Source organism: Aspergillus nomiae (genome assembly GCF_001204775.2).
Source record: "Aspergillus nomiae NRRL 13137 chromosome Unknown contig00243, whole genome shotgun sequence".
NCBI classification, from domain to species: Eukaryota; Fungi; Ascomycota; class Eurotiomycetes; order Eurotiales; family Aspergillaceae; genus Aspergillus; species Aspergillus nomiae.
Window position 1 is genome coordinate 2079 of NW_015378298.1, and position 25337 is coordinate 27415.

At 49.4% G+C, this 25337-nt stretch overlaps 10 protein-coding genes across 10 annotated transcripts; 9 read left to right on the forward strand and 1 right to left on the reverse strand.

Moving 5' to 3' along the window:
• Positions 1-224: 224 nt before the first annotated feature.
• ANOM_007354 (aromatic ring-hydroxylating oxygenase subunit alpha) lies at positions 225-1505 on the forward strand (the record flags this gene model as incomplete). The annotated part of the gene is made up of 2 exons (XM_015552610.1): positions 225-982; positions 1038-1505. The coding sequence occupies 2 exons, from the start codon at positions 225-227 to the stop codon at positions 1468-1470; spliced, it is 1191 nt and encodes a 396-aa protein (XP_015404761.1). The 3' UTR covers positions 1471-1505.
• Positions 1506-2621: 1116 nt separating this feature from the next.
• ANOM_007355 (putative C6 transcription factor) lies at positions 2622-5223 on the forward strand (the record flags this gene model as incomplete). Its single annotated transcript, XM_015552611.1, has 5 exons — positions 2622-2648; positions 2956-3011; positions 3069-3529; positions 3589-4502; positions 4553-5223. The coding sequence occupies 5 exons, from the start codon at positions 2622-2624 to the stop codon at positions 5057-5059; spliced, it is 1965 nt and encodes a 654-aa protein (XP_015404762.1). The 3' UTR covers positions 5060-5223.
• Positions 5224-6982: 1759 nt separating this feature from the next.
• On the forward strand, positions 6983-7795 carry ANOM_007356 (glutathione S-transferase family protein; the record flags this gene model as incomplete). Its single annotated transcript, XM_015552612.1, has 3 exons — positions 6983-7068; positions 7142-7487; positions 7556-7795. The coding sequence occupies 3 exons, from the start codon at positions 6983-6985 to the stop codon at positions 7793-7795; spliced, it is 672 nt and encodes a 223-aa protein (XP_015404759.1).
• Positions 7796-9581: 1786 nt separating this feature from the next.
• ANOM_007357 (glycosyltransferase family 2 protein) lies at positions 9582-11432 on the forward strand (the record flags this gene model as incomplete). The annotated part of the gene is made up of 3 exons (XM_015552613.1): positions 9582-9795; positions 9862-10974; positions 11065-11432. The coding sequence occupies 3 exons, from the start codon at positions 9582-9584 to the stop codon at positions 11430-11432; spliced, it is 1695 nt and encodes a 564-aa protein (XP_015404760.1).
• Positions 11433-12092: 660 nt separating this feature from the next.
• On the forward strand, positions 12093-14346 carry ANOM_007358 (fungal specific transcription factor domain-containing protein; the record flags this gene model as incomplete). Its single annotated transcript, XM_015552614.1, has 5 exons — positions 12093-12131; positions 12303-12840; positions 12899-13505; positions 13564-13930; positions 13990-14346. Coding segments are annotated over 5 exons (1875 nt in total), but the record flags the coding sequence as incomplete, so codon positions are not given.
• Positions 14347-14370: 24 nt separating this feature from the next.
• On the reverse strand, positions 14371-15906 carry ANOM_007359 (monocarboxylate transporter; the record flags this gene model as incomplete). Its single annotated transcript, XM_015552615.1, has 4 exons — positions 14371-14535; positions 14596-15037; positions 15099-15343; positions 15454-15906. The coding sequence occupies 4 exons, from the start codon at positions 15904-15906 to the stop codon at positions 14371-14373; spliced, it is 1305 nt and encodes a 434-aa protein (XP_015404758.1).
• A 1057-nt stretch (positions 15907-16963) lies between these two features.
• ANOM_007360 (putative aminotransferase) lies at positions 16964-19203 on the forward strand (the record flags this gene model as incomplete). The annotated part of the gene is made up of 2 exons (XM_015552616.1): positions 16964-18346; positions 18700-19203. 2 exons carry the CDS (start codon positions 16964-16966, stop codon positions 19201-19203), a joined length of 1887 nt encoding a protein of 628 aa, XP_015404771.1.
• Positions 19204-19877: 674 nt separating this feature from the next.
• On the forward strand, positions 19878-20213 carry ANOM_007361 (uncharacterized protein; the record flags this gene model as incomplete). The annotated part of the gene is made up of 1 exon (XM_015552617.1): positions 19878-20213. The coding sequence occupies one exon, from the start codon at positions 19878-19880 to the stop codon at positions 20211-20213; it is 336 nt and encodes a 111-aa protein (XP_015404770.1).
• A 1138-nt stretch (positions 20214-21351) lies between these two features.
• On the forward strand, positions 21352-23005 carry ANOM_007362 (uncharacterized protein; the record flags this gene model as incomplete). Its single annotated transcript, XM_015552618.1, has 4 exons — positions 21352-21396; positions 21459-21820; positions 21879-22662; positions 22721-23005. 4 exons carry the CDS (start codon positions 21352-21354, stop codon positions 23003-23005), a joined length of 1476 nt encoding a protein of 491 aa, XP_015404769.1.
• A 1391-nt stretch (positions 23006-24396) lies between these two features.
• ANOM_007363 (GPI anchored cell wall protein) lies at positions 24397-24978 on the forward strand (the record flags this gene model as incomplete). Its single annotated transcript, XM_015552619.1, has 1 exon — positions 24397-24978. The coding sequence occupies one exon, from the start codon at positions 24397-24399 to the stop codon at positions 24976-24978; it is 582 nt and encodes a 193-aa protein (XP_015404768.1).
• Between the last annotated feature and the right edge of the window lie 359 nt (positions 24979-25337).

Consider the following 25337-nt stretch of genomic DNA (forward strand, 5'->3'; position numbering starts at 1 on the left):
GACCGGTACGAACCACAGGTCTGGGCCATCCCCACGGGGCAGCCTTCATAGAGGCTGGTTCAGGTGATAAGGGAAATAAAAGCATGGCTGAATTATAAAAAGCAAGCCATATTTGCACACTTGATGGATCATTCCGGAGCAAATACCACCATCTAGTCCTCGCTTTATTAAGCCCGATCTATCTAATTCCAACTTCGAACCTCAGCAGAGCACCCCAAAAGAAAATGTCCTCTATCTGGAAGAACTACTTCGGCCAAGATGAGGTCGCCTCCTCAGGTGCCACCCCACCGAATGACGAGTCTTTGCCTGCCAACTGGTACACCTCTCCCGAGATGTGGGAGCTAGAGCGCCGTGCGATCTTTTCCCGCAAGTGGATGTTGATCACCCACAAGATGCGCCTCCCCAGCACCGGTGACTACTTGGTCTATAACATTGCGGGGTACCCTTTTATTCTAGTCCGCGACAAAGATGGCGGTTTTAATGCTTTCCACAACGTCTGCCGACACCGTGCTTTCCCCGTGGTGACTGAGCAGGAGGGCAAGGCCAGAATCTTCGCCTGCAAGTACCACGGCTGGTCGTATGGCCTCAATGGCAAACTTGCGAAGGCTCCTGGCTATCAGGATCTCGATGGATTTGACAAGAACAAGAATGGCCTGTTCCAGATCCATGTCCACGTTGATAATAATGGATTCATATGGGTCAACCTGGACGCCCAGGAAAAGCCCGAGATTGCGTGGGAAAGTGATTTCAGTAAGGTTGATTTGCAGGAGCGCTTCAGTGGCATCAACTGGGACGATTACAACTTCGACCACACCTGGGACTTGGAGGGAGAGTACAACTGGAAGATCCTTGCCGGCGACTATACCGAACGCTACCACCCAGATACTTCCCACAATGTCGATACCTCCACCCCAGACCAAATTACCCGTGACTTGAGGATTGCCAGCACTTATTACTTTCCCAACGCTTCTATGACTGTTTCGTAAGTGCTTACGGGTTTCTCTTCTCAATGATCAACCACACTAACCGTTAGATAGCCCCCACCTTTTCGTCATGCAGAGATTTGTGCCGACTTCCGCCACCAAAAGCACGATGCGGTATGAGGTTTACCGCAACAAGAACTCTAGCGACGAAGATTTCGAGTTGATCAGTCAAACATACAAGCGGATCATGTCTGAGGACAAGGACCTGTGCATAAACACCCAAAAGAACCTAGGTACTCATATGGATAAGGAATCCCTCCACCTCCAGACAGTTGTGCGCGAGCTTGTTATGGAGCACTACAAGAAGGAGCAGGAAGCAGGTCGTGAGATCTGGCCAACTCGCCAAACACTTCCGACCACCGCCACCACCAGTGAGGAGGACATGACCTTCTGCAACAAGCTAGATGCTCAGGCTAAGGGGTCAACAGCGGCCGGCGGTTGCTGTGGTGGTTCAGGCTGCCAACCTAATGCAACACTTGTCTTTTAAATTGCATGTCAAGTTGTTCAGCGTCTCCCCTTTTTATTCATATTTTTTTTTTCTTTTCTTGCATTCGGTTGCAATGGGAATAGCGGATCACCATGTTGCAGGAGTATTCTTTTCCTCTTGACGTCATTGCTTACAAGAATATCACGGTCTGAAGGGCGTTCGTTTTACTGCATTGAAGACTATAACGCATAGTATCTAGACATTTATTGAATTATGACTTTTGGAGTTATCATTCATGAGTATCGGTGTTATACACTGTTCCAACTGTAAAGTTCTGAGCCAGATAAGGCAATGTAGGCGGTTGACCAAAGACGGCCCAAGTTGGACAATCTGGATTGTGACTGTGCATTTTCCGGGGGATCTCCGCTGTCCCTCATTATCAGAATGCAATAGATAGGTAATTTTTTGATTAGATAGGCATTGCCATGATAACGATGCTGAACCTAATGGTGGGGTTCTCAAAGGTCGACACCTCGTTGGCTTGCATCATGTGTGATCAATGCCTGTGGATGAACGATCTATTTTTTTTTCTCCTTATTCACTTTCCGCAAAATATTCCACTACTAGGTAATCTCCAATTCTCGAGCCCCCATTAGGAATTTTATGGGAATGTTTGCTCTGCCTGTTCTCCATGTGGTGGCGGGCAGTCACCAAAACAAAAATCAACAAAAATAAAAGCAAGAGCAATCTAACAATAGTGCATGTGGGGGGAAGCGGCTAGTATTCCTCGCAGGGAACTTTTAACCGTTTCAAGGCAAAGTTCTGGGAATCTAGATCCTGCAATTCTCAGACTGGATCCACGGATTGGCGTCGTTTTAGGGCCAACCCAGGGCGGGGTCACGAGGCTGTCATTTGCCCTTTCTATCCACAGCTGCAGCTTCACTCCAGTACGAGTCTTCGGCATCTTATCGGGAATTCTCCTTCCTGCTGTTGCATTTGGTTGATCATTGCTATTGTTATTATGATTATTATTTTATGTTAATATTTTTTTCTCCTTTCCCCTCCCTCCCTCCTTCCCTGCTACATGCTTAATTCACCATGGCTGGCCATGGTGGGGGGTATTTATCATCGCCCCTTACATCACCGGAGAGCTATATCCTTTGATTAACTTTCTCTATTCTTATGGTCATTGTACCTCACTTCTTCCAACCATGTCTCTTGCCTTTTGTCTGCAGCGAGTATGATGCCACGGGAGAGCAATCGGGGGAGGTTGCGTTCACATGAGGCCTGCCTGAATTGCAGGTAAGTCGCTTCCCTATCCCCGCCCGTTCGTCGATGTGTTGCCTTGTAGACGCCAACGACATATGTCTACAGGAGGAAGAAAACTCGTTGTCCCGCAGAAAGACCAGCTTGTTCAAACTGCGTCCGCTTAAATCAGCCGTGTCTCTATACATCGGCCCGGAGGGCATCGCGGGGTGGACAATCTGTATGTAACACATAACTCCCATCATCTACTGATTGGACATGGATTCACATATATCATAGGAAGACCGGCTGGCGTCCTTGGAAGAGAAGGTAAATCTCATCCTAGGTGGCTCCAGGTAGAGAGTATACTATATCCCGCTGCGTCCGAATGTTCTTCTGACCTTTCTTTCTAGACCGGTCAAGGCGGCCCGTCAAGACCAAAAACGCGAGGAGCTCGAAGATATACCAGAGGCACCCTACTCAAAGAACAGCAACCCATCCTCTGGCGAACCAGCTTTTGAGCGCTTCTCTCCCGGGTCGGGTTCTTTTCCTTTTGGATTCGGCAATAATGAGGACTCAAATCCCCATCCCTCTTCCGCTGCAGTCAGCAAATCCCTGGAGCTGTATTTTCACTACTGTCATCGGCAGCCGATCTGGTGCTTCGATTATGAAGACCTCGAAGACAAGGGTAGTCTTTCGGACGAGCTTATCTATAGCGTCCTAGCGCTGACTGCGCGCTTTTCGCGTGAGCCGTCGCAGTCGCAGCGTTATGGAAATACCGCGCGAACATTGATCATGCTCCGCGTGGCAAATGGCTCAGTGGACCTCGAAACCATCGAAAGTCTATGCCTGCTTTCATATTCTTCATTCATAGGTCCGTTTGATCGTCCCGAGGGGACTGTGCTGAACGATGCGCATACTAACAGAATGTAGACGGGGACGTGCACCTCGGTCGGTTCCATCTTGGCCTCGCTTTTCAGCTTTGCCGGTCCGCGATGATGGACATAGACTCCGGATATCCTCCTGAGAGTCCTTTGACTGAACGAAAGAAACGCTTGTTCTGGAGTCTCCAATCACTGGAACAGACATACGGCCAACAAAATGGGTTTCTCAGCCTCCCAGCCGAGAACCTGCGTCCATTTTGTGCTCCCCACGGCGGAGACCGGGGATATTCCAAGGATTTCGAATCAAAGCCGCCCAAGTTGCCGCGGGATGATATTGGTTGTTCCACGCCCGAGGACATAGGCATTTGGAGCCTGGCGGTTCATTTCGGATGGGTTTGGAGCAGGGTTCGCGCCTATGTGTCCGACTGCGCACAAAATCGACTCAAGGAGCCCTGGCGCCATGATTCAATGTATACGATGATACTCTCGGACCTGACGGAGGTGGAGAACAAGCTGTCTCAGTGCCACCGATACGACTCGGTCAAATTCTATGAGCGGAAGGCAGAGGAGCTGCGCATGAACCGGGGGTACTGGACACCCTGGTTGAAAGCGCAGTTTACGTATCATTGCATTTTGACCGTGCTGAACCACCCTTTCCTCTACATCGTAGCATCACAGTCGAACCCGAACCTCTCCATCCCCAACGCCTTTTGGAGACGCTCTTCAGAGCTGGTTGTGTTGCATGCGACCTGGCTTGTCCGTATGATCGATATGGTCTCCGAAAGGAAAATGCGCCTAGTTGATCCCTTTTTCGGGCACGCCGCCGCGATTGCAGCGACAGTACATCTTTATTATTGTTGCGCAGCGGATCCACGACTCAAACAGAAATCCATAATCGACTTCGATAAATGTCGGACCTTTCTGAAAAGTTTTGTTCCTTTCTCTGCAGCCTGCAAAGCCTTAGTGGGTACCCTGCGTCGAGCGCTCCACATCCAATGCTAACTACCTTTCAGGACCAAACTCTGGACAAGATGACGCGAATTGCATGCGGCTCAGAAAACGTGAACTACGAGTGGATGCCGTCCAAGATCCACCTGAGTATCCCGTTGATGTGGGACCTTCTCCAAATCAACTGTGTGCCGGAGCCACAGGAGATGTCTGGTGGCTTATTACATCCCACGTTGATCCCCGCCATCTCGCGAGACGACGCGGGGGAAAGCTCCTGTACGCTGGAGGTCATCGTGGCCATGTCCCCTGAAGTCCATGTCAATACGGCGGATGGCGGACAGGCCGCCCATATGCAACCGAGCCTGGCCAACATGTCCTCTATGCAATCGACTCCAGACAGTCTTGCGTTCGCCGACAAGTTGGTCGCACCGGCTGACAGTCTCATGATGAATACGCCGTGGCTCTGGACGGGCCAGTTTCCGGACATGGACAATATGGACTATCAGGAACCCGAGTCCGGCATGGGGAATATTGATGGGTTTTCCGCCTGGTGGGACATTGGGAATCTCTAAGGCCTTGTATGCGATGGTTCGGCGGTCTGCTCTGCTTTCTGCTGGTATCTTGATGAACTTGAACCGGATTCGGGTCTATGACATGGAATGGGAATTGCATGTACTTTTATAGCGTTATTAGCATCTACGACTTAGAGGGCGCGGAGTTTATCTGGTTTGATCTACGAATACACACGGCACAATATGAAGTTTGTTCGCTCAGCAAGCTCAGGCGGTCTGCCTCATAGTTAAAAAGCTGCTCATCAAATACTAGAATACTAGGGACAGACCAGCGGATCAAGGGCCACTGCCCAAGATGAGCGGAGCGGTTTATGCTAGGGTTCAGGGATCCTAGCAGTTTGATGTAGAATACAGAATAAGTGTATATTATAGATATAAGTTATTAATTATAGAACTCGGTAATCGGTATATGTATATGCGGAGTATAAATTGCAGGAGAACTACCAAAGACTATCTTTGATTTTCTATTCTCCCCGCGAAGGAGACATATAGTTTCCTGACAACCAATGCCCCATTTAAGTATATCCTCAATGTATACGGTAAGTAAAGTGAATTATCATCGACCAGAACCCAGCAACTTTACCGGGGGCCAGTGTGCCGCCTCACGCTGCTCGGTCATGTGCTCTTATGCAGCAGGCAAGCAGCAAGCACTCACACCGGGAAGGAGAATACCTTCAGCAGTGACCACAGCTTAATAAGTACCCTTATTACCCCTAATCGGAGCTTCAGGTCTATATCAAAGAAATTCAAAGAATCAAAGAGATAAGATGCTTTCTCCTCCACGCTAATAAAGCCAGACATATTCAGATGCCTCCTTCTCATGTTTCATCCCCAGTATTATATTCTCACGCCGAGGCAGCATAATTCACTTACAAGGGTACCCTCGCAGAACGATCCGATAAATGGGAGCCAATGCTCAAAAAATCGATAACGGATGAGGTCGGTATACTTGGTAGGAGAGTCAAACGCCTCGGCCACTGTCAACAGAGGAGCGACCCACTGGCGAGTAGGGGCCGACTACGGGAGTTCCCAGTGCTAGTCACAATGGAAAACTAGTGATATATATTCATGTATCTAATCAGTGTCCTGTGATCTGGGAAGGTGATGCGAATAATCTAGTAAAGGAGATCAAAAACTGGTTGATATCTTACATCTGTCCAGTGAATTATGTACCTTAAGAAATCCTCTGCATAACATACTTTGTACTAATGATGACTCATTGCCAGGCGTTAGTTATGATTGGCCCCAGCCTCATACCATGCTATACCAGAAGACGTTAGCCCGGTCACCCACATTCCAAACCCTTTTCTCAAGCCAGATTCCGCTTGAACAACTGTTCCTTGTGATTATCATGCACAAGAGCTAGTTCGACAAGACAGCCTCTGGAGAGACTGCTCCTAAGGACCCCACAGTGTGAACCACCTTCTAAACCAATTCAGAACATACCTCTCTCCACAGCTGCATTGTTGGTTTCCATCGCCTATCGCTTGTATCACTTGTCATGCATGCTGTGAGAGACATTATTAGTATTTTCTCTATGATCTTTAATCGATACATCGCAAGTATTGGCTGTTAGAATCCATTCGATGCCTGTAACCGAAGCAATGGATGGTTACACTCGAATCTGGTGCTTTGTCAGTGGGAGCAAAGGGGGAAACAAAAAATAAAGATAAAAAATAAAGATAAAAGCAAGGAGGGCAGGGTCTTGCTGCAAAATTCACATTAGCTGTCCCCCACCATATTTACGAGTAGACTGAGAAAGCAAGGGATACTCTGGGCAATGTGACGTGAAGATTGTGGGACATTGAATTGGAGACGAGCGTCGGTCATTGGAGTTCTCAACCAGATCGATAAAATTGTTTTAAGACCCGAGTGTCCATTCCTTTGACTGTTAATTATTTCATAACCTTTGCCACATCAATCATGAGCTCTTCTCAACCAATTATCCTGTATGATATCGCATCCGGTCCGCCAGTGAGGTGTTTCGCTTCCAATCCGTGGAAAGCACGGTAGGTTTTTCAGCCTGTTCCTTGACACCAAATCTGTTATTCAAGAAAGAGACTAATCCATGTCATCGCTAAGATACTCGCTGAACTTTAAACGCGTATCATACCGGACTGAATGGGTGGATCTTCCTGAGGTAGCATCAACGCGCAAAGCGCTCGGCGTACCGCCCAGCCGCACATTCAGCAATGGCAGTCCGTTCTACACTCTGCCTATAATCGAAGATCCTTCCACCGGGGAAAGGGTGGGAGACTCGTTCGACATCGCGCTCTACCTGGAGAAAGCATACCCCGATGCACCGCAGCTATTTCCCCGCTCGAGCTTGGGTCTACATGCCTCGTTCAACGCTCACGTGGATGCGCTTTTCTCGCGCTTTGCGATTCTCTTCTTCCACGGCATGCCTTTGAATCCGGAGACGGCTGAGGTATCCCATGCCACCTTTGCGGCCAGAGCGGGGTAGAAAGCTGGGACGATCTGACGGTCACGGGGGAGGCCAGACGGATTATCCTAGAAGGATTCAAGTCAGCGCTTGCCGAGTTGGCCAAGATCTACAATTATACGGAGGGTCCGTTTCTGGAGGGCAATACGGTATCGTATGCAGATTTCATTGTCGGTGGTTGGCTGCAGTTTGCCAAAGCATCGCTTCCTGAATGGGAAGACCTGCGGAAATGGCACGAGGCACGGTGGGGAAGGCTTCATCTCGCATTGGAGAAGTACGCACAGGTTGTATAGATGACTACCTGGGGTTGCGAGGTTGCTGTGCGACTCGTCGGATATACTCGGCGGCGCGAAAGTGGTTTTGCTTCATGAGAAAGTCCTCTAAATACCCGCAGAGCACCGAGATGGCGGTATTGATCCTTCCCCAGACTATTGACCACTGATCAAATTGGATTAATAATTTCATTCTACGGCTTCTATTGCTCTTGTAGGCCGACTGCGGTAACGATAGCACGGTTTTACTCCAGTAGATTCCACAATCAGACAACGTGCCTGTTCAGGAAGGCTAATTGGCACGCTAGACTGCATGTAGAATAGCTCTTGCCGCAAAAGGAAGGCTAAATACAATGGAACTGGAAACGGCAGACGTCTTCCCAAAGGGGTTTAGTTTATTTTACGAGTTGCCATTTGGTTTCAATCAAATTACCCTGTCTGTCAACTGTCACATTGTCATGTGACATTTGTTACTACGTTTTTGCATAAAACATTGAGTACGATCTGACCTTGAGAAGCTGTACCAGACAGCTGCTTTGACTGCCATAGAAAGGCAGAATAGTCCTGGAAAATATGGGAATTGTGAATCCAGGTGTATCAATTAACTCCAATGTGATGGTATACCTCATTCATGGAAATATATATTTCAGCAATCTTGCGAGTTCTGCCAGGTATACCATATACTCCACGCTTAAAGTGAAGCACCCATAATTTTCAGATCTGACCACCTTTACATGTTAAGAATAAAGAGAACGAGTCACAGATTGCCGCTATACTATGAATACGATACCGAGGTCATATTCTTGGAGCAAGATGAAGAGACGGCGTATATCTCTTCCGATTCCGGCGGGGAATAGCCACCACACCTAAATAAGCCTAGTGCAGATGCTAGCCGTGGTGTCAACACATCCGTTTCCGATATCTATTTTTGGACTTGTGAATGTCGCTTAAAAGACCCCCGGGTTGCACTTCCGGCAGACGTATTGGGTATTCAGGAGGTATGGTGTTTCTCCGACGTTACCGTTGTTGGAAACTTTGAAACTGGCATCGTTTCAGCTATACGGAGTACGATGATTCGAATAACTCGAAGGAGCTACTACTTCGATAATCTCAGCTTCACAGTGAGATGTGTTGTCTGTGAAAGGTATGGTGGCTTGCTCATTGGACTTTCCTCTGCCAAATTCCACGAATAGCGGCCAATCACTTGGCCGATATGGCACGGACAGATTTACCAGCCAAAGCATGTGTCATTCCAATACACCGGTTATCCCTTTATGATGAGACAAAGTGAGCGGAACTCCACCCCGAGGACTGTGGGGAGAACAGTTCTCGTTCTTTCAGTTTACTCCAGTCAATACCGGGTCAATGCTTAGCATAATTCTACTACGTATTCCCATGCCGGATGTTGACGGAAAGGCAGCGTTCAATGAGCGGCGCTCCTTGAACGCCCCCTTTTAAACATAATTAGGGTTGGCGCCTCCTGGTGATCTAGAATCTCCCCAAACGGGGAATTAGTGGGCCGTTCATGGTAAATTCTAGAACAAAGACCAAGCCACACACCGACGTTTCCCCAGGAGCAGCTTATGATTTAGTTTTCTCGTCTAGGTTGTGTGTTTACCCCTATTCCAGTTCGTCTCACAGACTGGGAAAGAGACTTATGTGCATCATGCGCGGTGTTTAGACAAAGAACAGAAGAACAAAGCCAGGGACACGACTTCGATTGCTGAGGCATCAACACAAGGAGGAAGACCTTGATCAACTCCGAAATAGACGAAGGACCTACTTCTTGGCATCGTGCTAGCAAGAGATGATTGCTGAATATGTCGGCGACATCGAAGAACTTCCACCTGACTCGCGCATATGGTCGGGACGGCGATACCGCAAGTATCTCTACCATGCAGCCCGAGCAGCAATATGGACCTCGAACGTCTATTATCCTGTCCGCTTACTTATGATTCTGCTGGAGGCTCAGCAATCCTGGCAGATGTGGTTAATGTTGGCTGTCGAAGTTATATTTGGTCGTAAGTTCAAGCTATGCCTTACTTTACGTCGGATTATGGAGCCCTATAACGCTAACCGACGACCAGGCTTGTCTTATCAAGATCAGCGCCTCACCGTTACAGCCGGTGGGGATCCTGAACGCGGGCCGCGAAAAAGGCTACGGCTCCGGGGCAACCAAAACTTGCCACGAGTCGATGTCTTGATCCCCTGCTGCGGTGAGCCAGTTAGTGTGATCTTGGACACCGTTCGCGCTGCCTGCACTATGGACTATCCAGAGTCTCAGTTGAGAGTACTTCTACTTGACGATGGCGCCTCAACCCAGCTGCGTGATGCTATCTCAGAGTTGCACTCGAAATGGCCTTTTCTCTTCTACCACACACGCGGACGGCAGTCAGGCCGGGTATTTGCCAAAGCCGGAAACCTGAACTATGCACTATTCACTGTTCAGAAGGATGCTCCGCCGGAGTTTTGTGCTATTTTGGACGCGGATTCCATCCCAAAGCCGGAGTTCCTCAGAGCAACACTGCCTCACTTGCTTCTCAACCCTGAGACAGCGTTGGTCACTACACGGCAATATTTTGACAACCTTCCTGCTGGGGACCCCCTCTCGCAATCTCGCCTTCATTTTTACACCTGTCAGAACGCCGAACTAGACCGCTGTGGGCGTGCTATTGATGCAGGATCAGGGGCGGTGTTCCGGCGAAACGCAATCGTTGATGTTGGTGGGTATCCTACCTTTTCCTTTTCGGAAGATTGGCAGCTTTCCCTGATATTACGGGGCATGGGATATCGCACGGTCCAAGTACAAGAGCCGCTACAATTCGGGCTTGTTCCCACATCCCTCGAAGGGCACATTGCCCAGAGAAATAGATGGCATATTGGGCATTCCCAGCAACTGTTTGCATTACGGCCACCGACTAACAGCTCCATGCCACGGCACCTTCAGTGGAGCATTGCATGCGGTGGTTTGGCCATCACTCTGGGATTGGTAAGCCACGTCATTGGATTTGGTGCTGTTCCCTGGCTTTTAATGGCCCAGTCACTCATCCCCTCTTCTTCGTCCTTCCTGATCAGAGCTCAGGTGATCCTGGGCTTGCTTCATGTCACTACAATGTGGGCGTACGGGTGGCTCCAGACTGTCCATGCGGGAATCCGAGGTTCCCCGTTTTCGCAGCTGGAGAATAGTTGGTTAGCTGGCGGTAAGAAGTCCCACTTTACCTACTCTTTGTCTGTGATTGATATAGTATGGAAACCTCGCGACTGACCCAACTGATTCTCTCGCTTTGCAGCACACTTCTCTGCCGTCATACGATTTCATTTTATTTCAAGCGCCCCCAAAGGATCATTTGTCACTGGAAGCAAGGAAAATTCCTGGAATCGCATCACGAAGTCTTCGTTTTTCAAAATGCTCTACCAAGACCTGTGGCAAAACGGCATTTTGCAAAGCATCTGCCTACTTCTCGCTACAATTTCCGCCATGTTGTTGTCTACATGGACAACACTGACCACCACCGACAGCGAACTACTGACTACACGGTTACTTACTACCGTTGCCTGGCCGCCGCTGCTGCACATTTTCTATCTGACCATTACTAACCATTGGGTGCCGGTTGCGTACCTTTTAAGCCCTCCCGTTTATCCGGCGCGGACATCTTAGATGGCCGTACTGGCGAACAAAGAATGATTCCAAATGTAGACTTTATGTTGTCCAATAACGCCCACCGTGGCGCTTATTCTCATTTTGCCTGACCCTCTCGGTCTCCGTGGCTTTTCAGCCCTTGCACTATTGCTGTAGTAGGGTTGGGGAGAACTACTCTCACTGCTGGCCATGTTGTGATGACACCCTAGGTTGCTCATTTCACTAATACCACTATGTGGTGCTAATCCCAAGAAACATGATAAGCGTAGTGAATGTCTAATATGTCTTTGGGCTGAATCTTGTCTGTTATCTCTAGCCTCTATTTGTTTTCTGACCTCGCTGTCCTGATTTTCATGCTCTCTAACTCTCAGCTACCTGACAGAGTATAGACCAATGTGTTTTCTTACATACTGAATTCATGTAGTACCTGTCCATCTATGTGCTTATTTTTAATTCTCATCTTTGACACTAATTCATGAACTCCATGTTCATACCGAGAGCATACAGGACTGGTCATGTGACCTTGCCTCGGCTTTGGCATCGGGATTGAACTTTTCTCCCGACTCTTCTCAATGACTGTCTTCAAATCCGAAACTCATCCCCCTTCCTCTAACCGTCTCATTGATCGGGGTCTTGGCAGTCAAGAGTAGTGTATCACTGGCGACAGAGACTAACAGAGGGAAGTATGCGCTCGAGTCTTTCGTGCACATTTTGCCGGTAAGTGTACATCAACATCACCCTCGGTAAACTCAAGACCAACCCGGGGCTCATCCATATATCCGACGGCGCAGAAAATCCAAAATCAAATGTGTCAATACTGGTAGTCCGCCATGTCAAAAGTGTCAGAAATCGGAGATTCCCGGTTGCGTTCTTACCAGACCGAGACAGGTAGCCTCCAAGGGTTCCCGGAGGCGAGGCCAGGTACGCCGTAGGAATGAGGATGCAAAGGATGACCATGAGGAACAAACAAGGCTACAGCCAGCCTCGTCAGATCAAGGACATAATAGGTCGCATTTAACACCGGAATCTTCCAGTGGGGAGGTGGACATCTCACAGATCGATGAACATCTTGGGAGTCTTCCGACCAGTGTGATCCTCAAGTCTTTGAACGTTTTTACGAACAAGTTCCCCGAGCTGGGAATTCTTCATCTCCCAACACTCATGCAGGCATTTCAGTCGGAGTGCTCGCAGGCGACGAAGGTTCTGCTTGGCGTTACCCTTCTTGTAACGAGAACACAACTATCGCTGCTTAACCCAGCTTGGACAATGAGTTTGCTACCCAGTAAACATTATGAATACTACATCCGGCAGAGTCTCTCTGAACTCATTCTCCAGCCACCTGACATACAGGTTGTTCAGGCCCTCCTGATGATGGCACTCTACGAGTGGGGATGCCGAGACTTCGATAAGGCTTGGGTCTACTGCGGTACGTCCTGACCAAAGCGCCCGCATGGAAGAATTACAAGGCTGAGCGGATATGCTAGGTATCGCGATCCGAATTATGCAATCCATCCAAAGTCGACGCACTGCCCCGTACCCTCTCGATCCTGACATCAGTCCGGGTGCAGCCAAAGATACAGTTGCTCCGGGGATCGAGAACAGAACGATTTGGGCCTGCTTTATCATGGATCGCATGATCAGCTCGGGTACTTACAACCCACCCATGCTTCCCATGTCCGAGATGGAGAAGCTGAAAGTCGCACGGCCTTTGAGCACCGTGGAATTTGCCTTTGGAACCAACGTAAGCCTTTATCCCGGGCACACGGGGCATAACCTCACCTGGTCTGAACGTCTGCCGTCGGGCCTTTTGGATATAACCCAATGCTACGAGATTTTAGTCTCTGGCTTTGATATCTGGGCACAGGTAATGACTTTTATCTTTAACGACGGACGTCGAGCACCGGGGATGTGTGCCCCCGAGAATTGCCCTTGGGTCCCAGGGTCTCCGTGGTCTAGAACTAAGGCCCAACTGGAAAGGTGGAGGGCTGGCCAACATGATCGCCTTCACTATCCCAGCAACAGTGTGGCGATCCATATGACATTGGGATATGGCGAGTCATTCACGTATATCAATCTTCTCTATTATCTAAGGTTGGTCATTTTATTTTCTCGATTCGACACGGAAAGGCTAATGCGTATTTGCATATAGCACTCTTATGCTCCACCGTGAATATTTTCCATTTATACCCACTGCAGAGTCGGGCCCAAGAGGACCGGTGGACCAGCCTCTGCTCGAAGCGGAAGCGCCCGTCGGCTGGTGGGAATCGAGCGCACTAGAGCTGTTCTCGGCGGCGGAACACATTGCCAGGCTTTTACACGAAGCATCAGAATGTGGAGCCCATCTGATGACGCCGTTTGTGGGTTTCTGTGCTTTCTCCGCGTCGTATATGAACCTCTACATCTACCGATTTCCCCGCATGAACCTTGGTCGAAGTCCCCAGGCTGAACAGCTGATGAATTTCTGTCTGTCTTACTTGGAAGAGTTTCGGCACGTGTGGAAGCTGGGAGAGGCTTGGGTGCGTCTTTGCTATCGAACTTCTATATTTTGCATGGCTAAATTCTAACATTTCATTAGGTGTCTACTCTCAAACATGCCTCACTCTTATACGAACGCGCTTCTGCTGACAGGGGAAGATATTTAGGAAAGTCTCGACAGGACTTCGATCATCTTCACCAGTCCATCCACGAATTTCGAGTCGTTGACCGATCTAATCAACATATACAAGAAATTGAAGGGGCCGAGGGAGCAAGCCCAGGAGTGACTTATACTCAGCCCGCGCAACGGGTGGCCCCTAACTCTGAGTTGGACAATATTAGCGCACCGCTCACTCATCTGCTTACGGAGGTTAGCACTTATTCTCATGAACAGGGCGCATGGTCGCAGTGGTGGCCTACATTGGAGGACATCGATCTTGCACTAGTATCCGGATGACATCTCTGCAGTTATGTTGCAGCATCATACTTTCACAAGCAGGTGTGTTGAATACATTGAACGTAGAACGATTGTGAATAAAAGGCCAACGATGGACATAGCACCTGCATAGTATGCTGCTGGCCGATATGACTCGATGTTGTCCGCTTTTCCGGAGAGCGAATAAATCCCCGATGCAATCGGTGACCCCTATGGAGGATTAGTACGATATTATGGCATAAAGAAAGGGGAAGTGTGTCATCGGCTTACGAAAAAGAAGCCCACGAACCATCCTGCCCAGATGATCGGGAGTATCCCAAGTGTGTTCTTCCCACCAAACATCGCGCCTATGGTGCTGGGAACCAGACTGAAAAAGGCTCCACACCCGAATCCATTTAGCACGATGAAGACGGATAGCACGGCCGTTGTACTAGAAAAAGGCCAGATGGCGAGAGCACTGATGCCGGCCAATGTGAGCGAGAGGATAAGACTGTTGATCGGACCCAAAACCGAATCTGATAAGAAGCCGGCCACTACCCGTCCCACCGTGGAGGCGACATTCCAAATGGCCAGCATGATGACTGCGATATTCTGAGAATGCGTAACCGATCGCGCGAAGATAGGGATAAAGTATGGAGGAACAAAAAGGGGGAAACAAGCCAGCCCGGTGCCGACAAATAAGATAAGGAACTCCTTTTCGCGGAAACGATACCTGGGTGGCTCAGAGTATGAGAATCTTCCGATTGTTCAGGTATAGAATGGGCAGTTCATACCATTGTGGGCGGGGGACTGAATTCTTCGCATGAGATGGCTGTCGGATAAGGCATGCAGCTGGAGCACAGACACCCCACAGTAGAAACGCTAGAACACGGAATATCCATTCCAGTGGCAGTTGCTTCACCATCATGTTGGTCGCAATACTCATGATGGCAGAGCCTAGACTTCCACCCCCGAAGACGATTCCCACGGCTAGCCCGCGGTGCTTCTCGAACCATTGCATTGGGGCAGTCGAACAAGTCTGGTTCAATTTGTGAGATCAACGATGACCCAGTATGACTGACTGCGGCAAAAGGATAGATGCTGGAAAGAAAGGGTCCCAAATAGGGTATACAGTGATGAACAACATACCAGAATCGTTAGGCCCCCTCCGACGCCAAAGATGATCCCATGTGTCACAAATAATGCACCGACGTGCTCGGTTACCCAGCTCGCCAGGAACTCCCCTAGACCCATAAGAACTGCGCCGGCTAGGGCAGTTCGTTGATATCCCCACCTTCGGATCATGAGTCCTACCGGGATACTGCTTGACACCATAAAGGATGTGGCCAGAGAGCCGACGAACGTCAACGTCGTCAAGGAAGAGGAGGCCGATTCGAGTAGCTTAACTTGCAGAACCCCCCAGGAGTAAATGATGCCGAGATAGACAAACAGAGAACAAGAAGCAGCTCCCACAACTACCCACCCTCTCCAACCGTCCATAACATCATGATCGGGTTGCGAGGGCTCACTTGCCGCAGTGATAGGGAATGGAGCCTCTATTTTGGTGGGGGGCGCTGAAGAGCCTTTGTCATGTTCCTCCATGGCTGATAACACATGTGTTTCTCCAGACTGCGTTTTGTCCTGCCTTGTATGCTCATACGATACCAATATTGTTGGTCGCGAATCTCTACCTTCTCAGGGAGGCTTCCCGAATTGCAAGCATTTTGTGCGTCTAACGTGTTCTTATACAAGCGAAAAAAGCCGACATTACCTGAAGGAATCCACAGTAGGATCATTAGCACGAGACTAATTATCGTGAGAATTGTTTGAACCGGAGGGATGTCGATCAATCCGCTTGCACAGTCCGAAACCGAATGTTCAAATCCGAAGGTCTGTTGTCCTGGTCTGGTATCAGCAAAGCCGATGCTGCTTCAAATCCGATGATCCAGAATTGACTCACTTCCACCCCACCCTATGAATAATAATTATTTTATTATTATTATGCGCTGCGCTTTAACACAATTTCTTTACCGACCTGGCCTTCTTGCCTCGGGCCGCGAAGCCCACACGTCGATCATAACTTGCTCACAGAGGCAAGAAAAACCTTCAGCTAAGGCCGATAGCATACGGAGGATACAACCCTCTCGACTGCTACGAAGTGTTTGATGAAATATTGTGTACTATCCCTGCAGTTGCCCGGAGCGAAGAAAGAAAATTTGAAAGTTAGAAAAGAGATGGCAAGACAAGATCCACACGGGTTCCCTCAGCAATAGCTGCGACATGGAGAGCAGATAGATCTGGACGCTGGCTCGGGGCGATCCGTCCCACAATGCCCTACTCGGATTGTTAGATGTATTGGTTTTTAGATCATGAGAAGGATCGTTTGATCTTGTTTACCAGCCTGAAATGTTGCTGCGAAAGCCGAGCGGATTTCGGCTCTCGGTTATGAAAGGAGGCAACGCCCGAGAATCCTATATATCCCCGAATATATATTCTGGGTTAATCGTTGCTACGTCCATCGTACTGGGACTCATTACAGGTGAAAGTGATTTTCTGGCTCCAAGCCTTTCTTACTCTGCCAATACTTGGCCTCATCGCAGAGCAGCAAATAGACCCCGAAATACTCTAAACTCACGCCGAACCATTCAACCTGACCAAAATGGCACCTTCTAGAGTGGACGATAGCATCGATTCAAGACCAAATAGACAACCCTTGCCAGCTGTGAAACCAAATGGTGAAGGTCACCTTCTCCATCGTTCTCTCATAGAACACCCTGTCATGGTAGAGAAGGCGAAAGGGCTGACGCTACATCTTTCCGATGGTCGGACTGTCCTCGATGCTTGTGCGGGTGCTGCCGTGGCCTTAATCGGCCACGGGCGAGAAGAGGTTCACCAAGCAATTATGAAGCAGATGCAGAATGTCAGCTACATCCATACGCAGTCCTACACCACCTCGTCGGCGGAGGAGCTGGCCGACTTTATTCTAAGCGGAAACCCCTACGGACTGGAGAAGGCATTCTTTGTCGGCAGTGGCAGCGAGGCGATCGAGTCGGCTTTGAAGCTGGCGCGACAGTATCATTATGAGAAAAACGAGCCGGCACGACTCCACTTTGTCTCCCGGCAGCAGAGCTATCATGGCAATACCATTGCTGCCATGTCAATTTCGTCAAACCTTGCTCGCAAGGTTCCCTTTACTGGATTTATGTACCCTCATACCTCTCACGTGTCTCCCGCGTACGCATACCGGCACCAGCAAGCGGGAGAGACAGAGGCAGAATTCACGGCCCGACTGTTGCGTGAGCTTGAAGAAGAATTCCTCCGCATCGGTCCCGAGAAGATTATTGCCTTTGTAGCCGAGCCGATCGTTGGCGCGACCGCGGGTTGCGTCACAGCACCTGCCGGATACTTTACCGGCGTCCGGGCCCTGTGCGATCAATACGGCATTCTACTGATTCTTGATGAGATTATGTGCGGCGTGGGGCGCTCGGGGACCTTTTTCGCTTTTGAACAGGAAAAGGTCGTGCCCGACATCATGACCATCGCTAAGGGACTAGGGGGAGGATATGCACCCATCGCAGGAGTCTTGGTCCACAAGAAGGTAATTGATGTACTCCGTAAAGGGAGCAACGCTTTCAACCATGGACACACTTACCAGGCCCACCCCGTCTCTTGCGCCGCCGCCTTGGCGGTTCAGAAGATCGTTCGGCGAGAGAGTCTGGTGGAACGCTGTGCCGCTCTGGGACAGATTCTGGAACAGCAACTGAGGACGGAATTGGCGCACTGCCCCTCAGTTGGCGATATTCGCGGACGAGGCCTCTTCTGGGCCGTGGAGTTCGTGCAGGACAGAGTAACCAAGGCGACATTTGATCCCACGGTTAAGTTCGGCTTGCGAGTCCAACAAGCCGCGTTCGAACGAGGAGTAGCCGTCTATCCTGGTGCGGGGACGGTCGATGGCATGCGAGGCGATCACATCCTCCTGGCGCCTCCTTTTACTGTTACCGAGACGGAATTGCGGAAGATCTGTGTGGTCTTGCGAGAGGCGGTAGAATCGCAGGAAAAGGAGTATATGAGTGGTTAACTGCTGGACAAGGTCGGCGTTTGGGCAGCTCCATGTATGTAGTACGTAACGCATTATTCTAGACTCAATACCCCAATTCAATATTCTATTGTGCGATATATCGTTCGATGTGATACACTGCAAAGCTATTCCCGAAAGAGGCAACAAATCCCATAGTTCTGTGCTTGGGCCCAGCATCTCTCCTCACTCCACGATTAAATTCCCTTCATCCGAACGGTTTGAAGGTCGACCGAGGAACAGAAGATTGCAGGCCTATGGAGATGCTTTCCAAATTTTCGTTATAACATATCTACCGACGTTATACTCCCCCTTTAAAGAAAGATAGGCATTTTCTCGTCCTAGTATGTTTGATTATGGTCATCAACCCGCTCGTATTTGCTGAGATAATCGCAGCTTCTACAATGCTGAAAGCTAAACCGATCGTGCTTGCACCAAGTACGATCTCTAATCTTGCATCTGAGTCATTCGAAGACCCTTCGCGAGGCGAGGTGTCGTGGCGCACGCTTTTCACTCAGCCGAAGACCCCAACGAACAACCTCTCTGCAGGGATCGCTGTCTGTCCAGGATACTCTGGGTACCTATGCAGCCATCACCATGCTCAGGCCGAGATATACTACATTCTTCGTGGTCGGGGAGTAGTGACTATCGATGGAGTGCACCACAAGGTTGAAAAGGGGTGTGCAGTGTTTATCCCGGGTGACGTGGAACACTCGGTTACGAATAATGAGGAGGAAGAGCTACAATGGCTCTATGTCTTTCCGGAAACCAAGTTTAGTGATGTTGTGTATCACTTTTCTGGAAGTGGGAGGCCGAAGCTATAGTTGGATTCACTATTGGAAGTTGTACAATGAAACCCCCCTTCTTCAGCAGATATTTGCCTTTGGAACGGGGTACTTATATGTTCGTCATCCTTTTCATTTGGCATCGGTTCATACTACATATCTAGTTTGTCCATAGTGGGGGAGCCTGTATCATGGACAGGGCCAGCGCAAGACCAGCTTGAAAGCTTTCCTATGGCATTACCAAGGACATTGACCTGGTTTATGACGAATGTAGACCAGGCAATAGTAGTACCGATACGCACCTACCAGGCTCTCTGCATGGAACTTCTGATGCTAGAAGACGTGGGTGTGTTAGGGTTGGATTGTGTTCGTCTTCACGTGGTACAGGTTCATTTGTCGTGACCTGTGACTCCCTCCAACTGGGAATTAGGACCAGGAAATGCATGATCTATAGAGGTATTCCTAGCATTATTGAGTATTATTTTAGCAGTATTAAGTCCTCTTGTGAAAGAGTCCGGCAAGCGTCCCGACCAATCAAGTGCGTCGCCACTGCTTCGACGTCGCAGATCGTGCGATACGTCATGCTTACGCTCAACCCTAGCAGCTTCTTTGTTGCTGTATAGCGCCTCCTGCTTTATATTGAGCATCGCTTCCGCATACTGCTACAGCAATAGTGAGTTTCTTACAGCATTCGATCACTCTCGTTCTACGCCATGGATCACCGGCGCAAAAGTGCCCAACCAGCCGCGTCGACCAATCGTGTACCAACCGTTCGTTCGAACCCCGTCCTCAAGCGCTCGAGCTCTTCCGCAACAGCTGGGCTGCATGATCAGACTGGCTCGGCATCGACTGGTCAGGTGCAGCAGCCAAACAAACAAGCCCTCGCCTACAGTCTCCACATGAAGAATGCGCTCACCGAACTCCTGAATGACGCCCGAACCAAAGGAAGCGACCAAGGGAGCCGCTGCCTCCAGAATATTCTGATGGAGAACGCGCGTGAAGTGAGGGAGAATCGACGGAAATCATTGAATACTCGGGGCGCGAAATGAGGACACTTCGAACATCGTGGAAAATCATCCTACCGCTATCCTTGAGACGAAAGACGTTGGAGGTCTCCAGGCCCTGTGCAAGCACGAGGCTCGATGACAAGTGTTGTGTCGCTTCCCAGAGTTGTAATGCTGGGAGCTCTATATGCGCCGTGACATGACAATATGATAATCTCTTATATCGTGGAGAGATAAACCCACCCACACAACGCCGAGGTGTCTGAAGCCCGCATATGGTGTCACAAAATCTCACATTGGTTTTATGTGTGTTTTGCCACTTCAACCTTTCATAATTACGCCATTCTTACATCTCGTGTCATGGTAGATTCCGGGATCTCGCCCTGTACCTTCATTTGTGTGCTAGCATGTCTTAGTGACGCAGGTCGATACCTTGTTCTGTCATTGCTATCACGTGCACAGGAGGCATATTGATAATAACAGGCTTTTCCTTCCAATTATAGATGTCATTGTTGGTTCGACTAGTCCCCAATCCGTATCAATAGGCTACGAGGTTGCTGGTATATACCTCCAGGTAGATCTCAAGTTGGTAACATATCGCCATCCATATATGCCCGAGATCGATACCAACCATGTTATGGACCGATGCGAAAGAGAATCGTGCCGGTCGGATGGGATTGAATAGCAACTTGATCCATAATCCGAGGAACTAGTAGACCCTGAGAGTTGTGGTTCGGATACATTATCCTATCACCTCTAATAGGGTTCGCGGTTCGGTTTGTATCCATGGAAAAGCACCTAGTATGACCGCGCCATGATATCATTGAGGAATGCGCGCTCGGTCAGGGACATGGGCACATAGAATAACAGTTGGTATCATGAGTAGCACCTTGCGAAACACCTTTGGCAAAGAGGTTGGACGATTACGACAGTTCACACCCATCCACAGCAAAGAGATTCTTCATAACAGATCTAAACAAGTGACACCTGTTGGACACTACGTTTTCATTGCATCACTAGAGTACATACCGCAGAAGTGTTTGCCGCTCCTTTTGATCATATCTGTCTATGGGAAGTGGCAAAATGTTATATCCTTCGTGAGTTGGGAGTGATCGCTGTCAATATTTAATATCGGGCACTCTTCAAAAACCTCATTCTACATAGCTGTGGCTATCCTGCGATGATGGCAGACATGATCCGATTTTTCATGGCGAACATACGCCAGCATGTGGGCTCGCACTCTTCTCTGTCTCACTCAATGCGTCTTAAAAACCTAACATATATCGCCAGTTGACAGTAAACGACCTCGCCATGCTGGCCCGAGTGTCGCATGAATTGCACAATCTGGCAACGCCGTACCTGTACCATACAGTGCGCTTCCATAGCCCAGGGCGCATCAAGCCGGATGATCAGCTCTTGTTACAACTGGATATCCTTGGAGATCTCAGATTTGACAAGCTCGTGTATACAAGGCGCGTGGTCGTGTCAGGATCCTGGTACGAGACTTATGCTGCGATTGACTCTGAACTTGCCGAGCACAAAATTCTCTCTCCGGCAGCTCGCATGTTCAGCAACATCATCTGCAATTGCATTCTCAGGATGCCGAATTTAGAGGAGTTCATGTACTATCCATCTTTTACCTATCCTATTGGGTGCCCAATAATACCCATGGCTATCATCTGGAAGGGGATGGGCTAACCTACCTTCCAGCTGGGACATGCAAATTTCACTGACACAGATCTTGCTGACAACCGTACTGTTGCAAGAGAGGCTGCAGTGCTTGCGAATCCGTATGGGTACGGACGGCACCCCGAAGCCGTTCTTTCGCCCACCGTTGGACCTCCACACAACAGTCAAGCTAAGGGTGATGCACCTCACCCAAGTCGATAACGTCTTAGTTTTACAATCACTAGGTATAGCTCTGAAGGATGCTACGCAACTAGAGCGTCTTTCTATATGGGCCGATGACCGGTCCCAGCTAAGCGTTAGCAGTCTCGTAGAGGACTGGGATACCCCTGCTCCGTTTCGGTTGCGCTCTTTAGACATCCGTGGGTTTTCCAGTATAGGAATCTCGGCAAAAAGCATGTGGGCAGCAATTCCACCGACCAAGTTGAGAGAACTAACGCTAGAGCTTGGACCGAGACACCTGGCACAAGATTCAACAGAGTTCTGGGACGCATCTGTTGAAGCCGGACTGCGTCCGCTTAGGCTGAGGGTGAACCTAGGTTCCAAGGGCATCCAAGAGTTCATTTCTTCTTTCAGTGGTTTGGAGGCATTTCATCTGGTCCCATCTGACACCATACAACCTATGGAGCCAATTCGCGATCTCGTGGATGGTTTAAGAAGGTACCATACTCCAACTCTGAGGGTTCTGGGCCTGCCTTCGTTGCTGGATGGGTCGAGCTATATGCTAGACGTGTCAGATATCAGATACGTGGTAGAGGCACTGCCCGGTATCCAAGAACTCTGCTTGAGTCAAGCGACCCTGAATCGAGTGAGTTTGACGTAGGTAAATACTGTTCAGAGGTACCACTGACCCAGTTTCCCACCAGGAATTGATGGAGACCGCACTGCTATTGACCCATTTACGTGTACTCCAGATCGACCTAGTCCACGACGATCCAGCTATGGAGTATATCTTTCTGGACCTCATCCTCTCTCTTTTGCGCAAGGGCTATGCTCTGGATCTTACCTATGTGGCCTTTGACGATACCACTGTTCGTGAGATACGCCGAAAACCGATACGGCTGTTAGACAACGTCTCTCGCGTTGGATATGTCGGAGGCACAGTACTTTTGAATGAAGAAGTGTACGACTGGGTCAGAACAGCCTTATAAAAGCCGGATGCCATCCTGGAGAAATTTGAGATATATGGAGCTGCTCCGCTTGGCCATGATTCGACCTCCAGCACCCTATCGATAGTAAGTCTTCTAACACGGTCATATACAGGTTCTTTGCAGCTTTCTAAATAGTAGCAACTGCCTTACACCTATTACAACGGGCTACTGGGCTTTCTGAGCCATGTGGGAATGGAAAGACTGGAGTATCGGGATAGATTTGATTCGAGGAATTTGCGATCGGCTTGCGTTGCGAGCTCGAGCTCGAGCAACCAGCTCTGTGGATTTACTGGATGATTTGGCGTTTAGGACGCGGGAAACATAACATTGGATGTACAAACTGCTAGCTTTTCAATGGAAATAACGATGAAGAAGCGCTTAATACTCTGTAGGTTGAAAGAAGGACTCAGGGGCGACTGCCTTTTCTCGCATAAATTGCCACACCAGTGCGTCCTAATCCTACCGTACAAATCTGGTATTCGAAAGGCACATCATAAGACATAACCTGAGAGTAGCAAAAAAATAATTCCAATGGGCGATCATGACCCGAAACGGATTGCCAGGGAATTTGCAATGCAAACTACGCGTGAGGAGGGGATTGTGTGAGTTTTAGGGCTGCAGTGTCTGGCAAACCCTTATTTTCTCACACGCCACATTGGATACTGCTTCATTAGAAACCGACACATACACAGTACAAAACGACGAGTCCAGTACCTAAATCCGTTTTCGATGGGGACTTCTGGGGCGAAGCGTCGTCAGACAGCCACAGCCGGGATTACGTATCGAGTGTTATTTGTGGGCTGTGTCGAAGCGCTGGCTCCACTCTACGCGTCAGGCACCGACCAGTCGGCCCAGAACCATGTGGGAGACCCGCCCTGCCCATCTAGAGGCTGTTTCTAGATTGGCCTTGAAGGCTGGAACATCCAGGGACACTTGCAGTATTGGTGTAAGCTTTTGCCTAAGCATCTAAGCCCTAGGTTGGCCTGGGCCAATGGAACACCTGCCCTGAACGTTCGAGACTTGTGCTCCACAGTTCGCGTGGAAATGGGTATCCGTTTCTGACATGACACACGACTGGGCCATGCATCGAACGGAGCAGTGGCTTATATTGATTGGGGTGGTGGCCAATGTTCGCCATCTTTGCCGGCTCCACCATGAGGCATATATAGAGCTACACGCCCCCAGCCTGCAGCCGTCTGCACTTGCGTTCTCACATTGCACACACAATCCTTACTGTTTTTTCATTCCTTTCTTTGATTAGACTTGACGTTGAGGTTGATCCTCCGACATTCATTCTCAAATCCACGTTAGCCGGCCACTCATTAGAGCCAAATCTGACTACCCTCCTTCTTTCCACGACACTCCTTGTCAGTCCTCATTCACGATCCGCGATGATGCTCTCTAAAGTCCTTCTTTCGGCGGTCTTTGCAATGACTGCTTTTGCACTTCCTCATCACTACCCCAGAGGTAGTCCTACCAGCATTATTCCGACCACCACTTCCGTCGCCACCAGCTCTAGTGCCAGTGCCAGTGCCAGTGCCAGCACCAGTGGAAGTGGCAGCGTCCAGATCGTGAATAACCTCGGCAGCACTGTATACCTCTGGTCCACCTCCGACACCTCCAGTGAAGCGCAGACAATTTCCTCAGGGGCCACATATTCCGAGGCCTGGAAGACCGAGTCTACCGGCGGGATTTCCATCAAGATGGCAACCACCGACAGTGAGACCAGTGTCCTGCAGTTCGAGTACACCGCGGATGGTGACACTGTGTATTGGGATCTCTCCTCTATCAACCTGGACTCCGGCTCGGAGTTCATCACCGCTGGCTTCTCGGCCACCCCGAATGATTCGAGCTGCTCATCTGCATCCTGCTCAGCGGGAGACACCAACTGCGCCGAATCGTATCAGCAGCCCGATGATACCGACACCAACAGTTGCTCTGCTAGTGCAGGCATCACGGTCACCTTGGGTTAAGGAGAGCAATTGGTGCCTCATTGGTGGTTGGACTAACCATTCTTGATCAGAGAAGGCACGGCGAATTTAGACGGCGAGGCAGGCCTTGCACTTTCACGGCTACGACGGATATTGACATTACGATGACTCTCTTTGAACTTAGAATAGATCTCAACCTCCAGATTACAATATACTGGGATTTACACATCAAAAAATAAGCTCTCTTATATGTGCGAGTCGCTACATATCAAGTCGTCGGTGAAAGTGAAGCAGGAGACATTGCTGACCGTAGCCACTGTTATTCATCCCTCTATACCTCTGTTGCGCCCTTTCTATACACTTGATTGCTATTATTATGTACACACATTCATCAGCACACT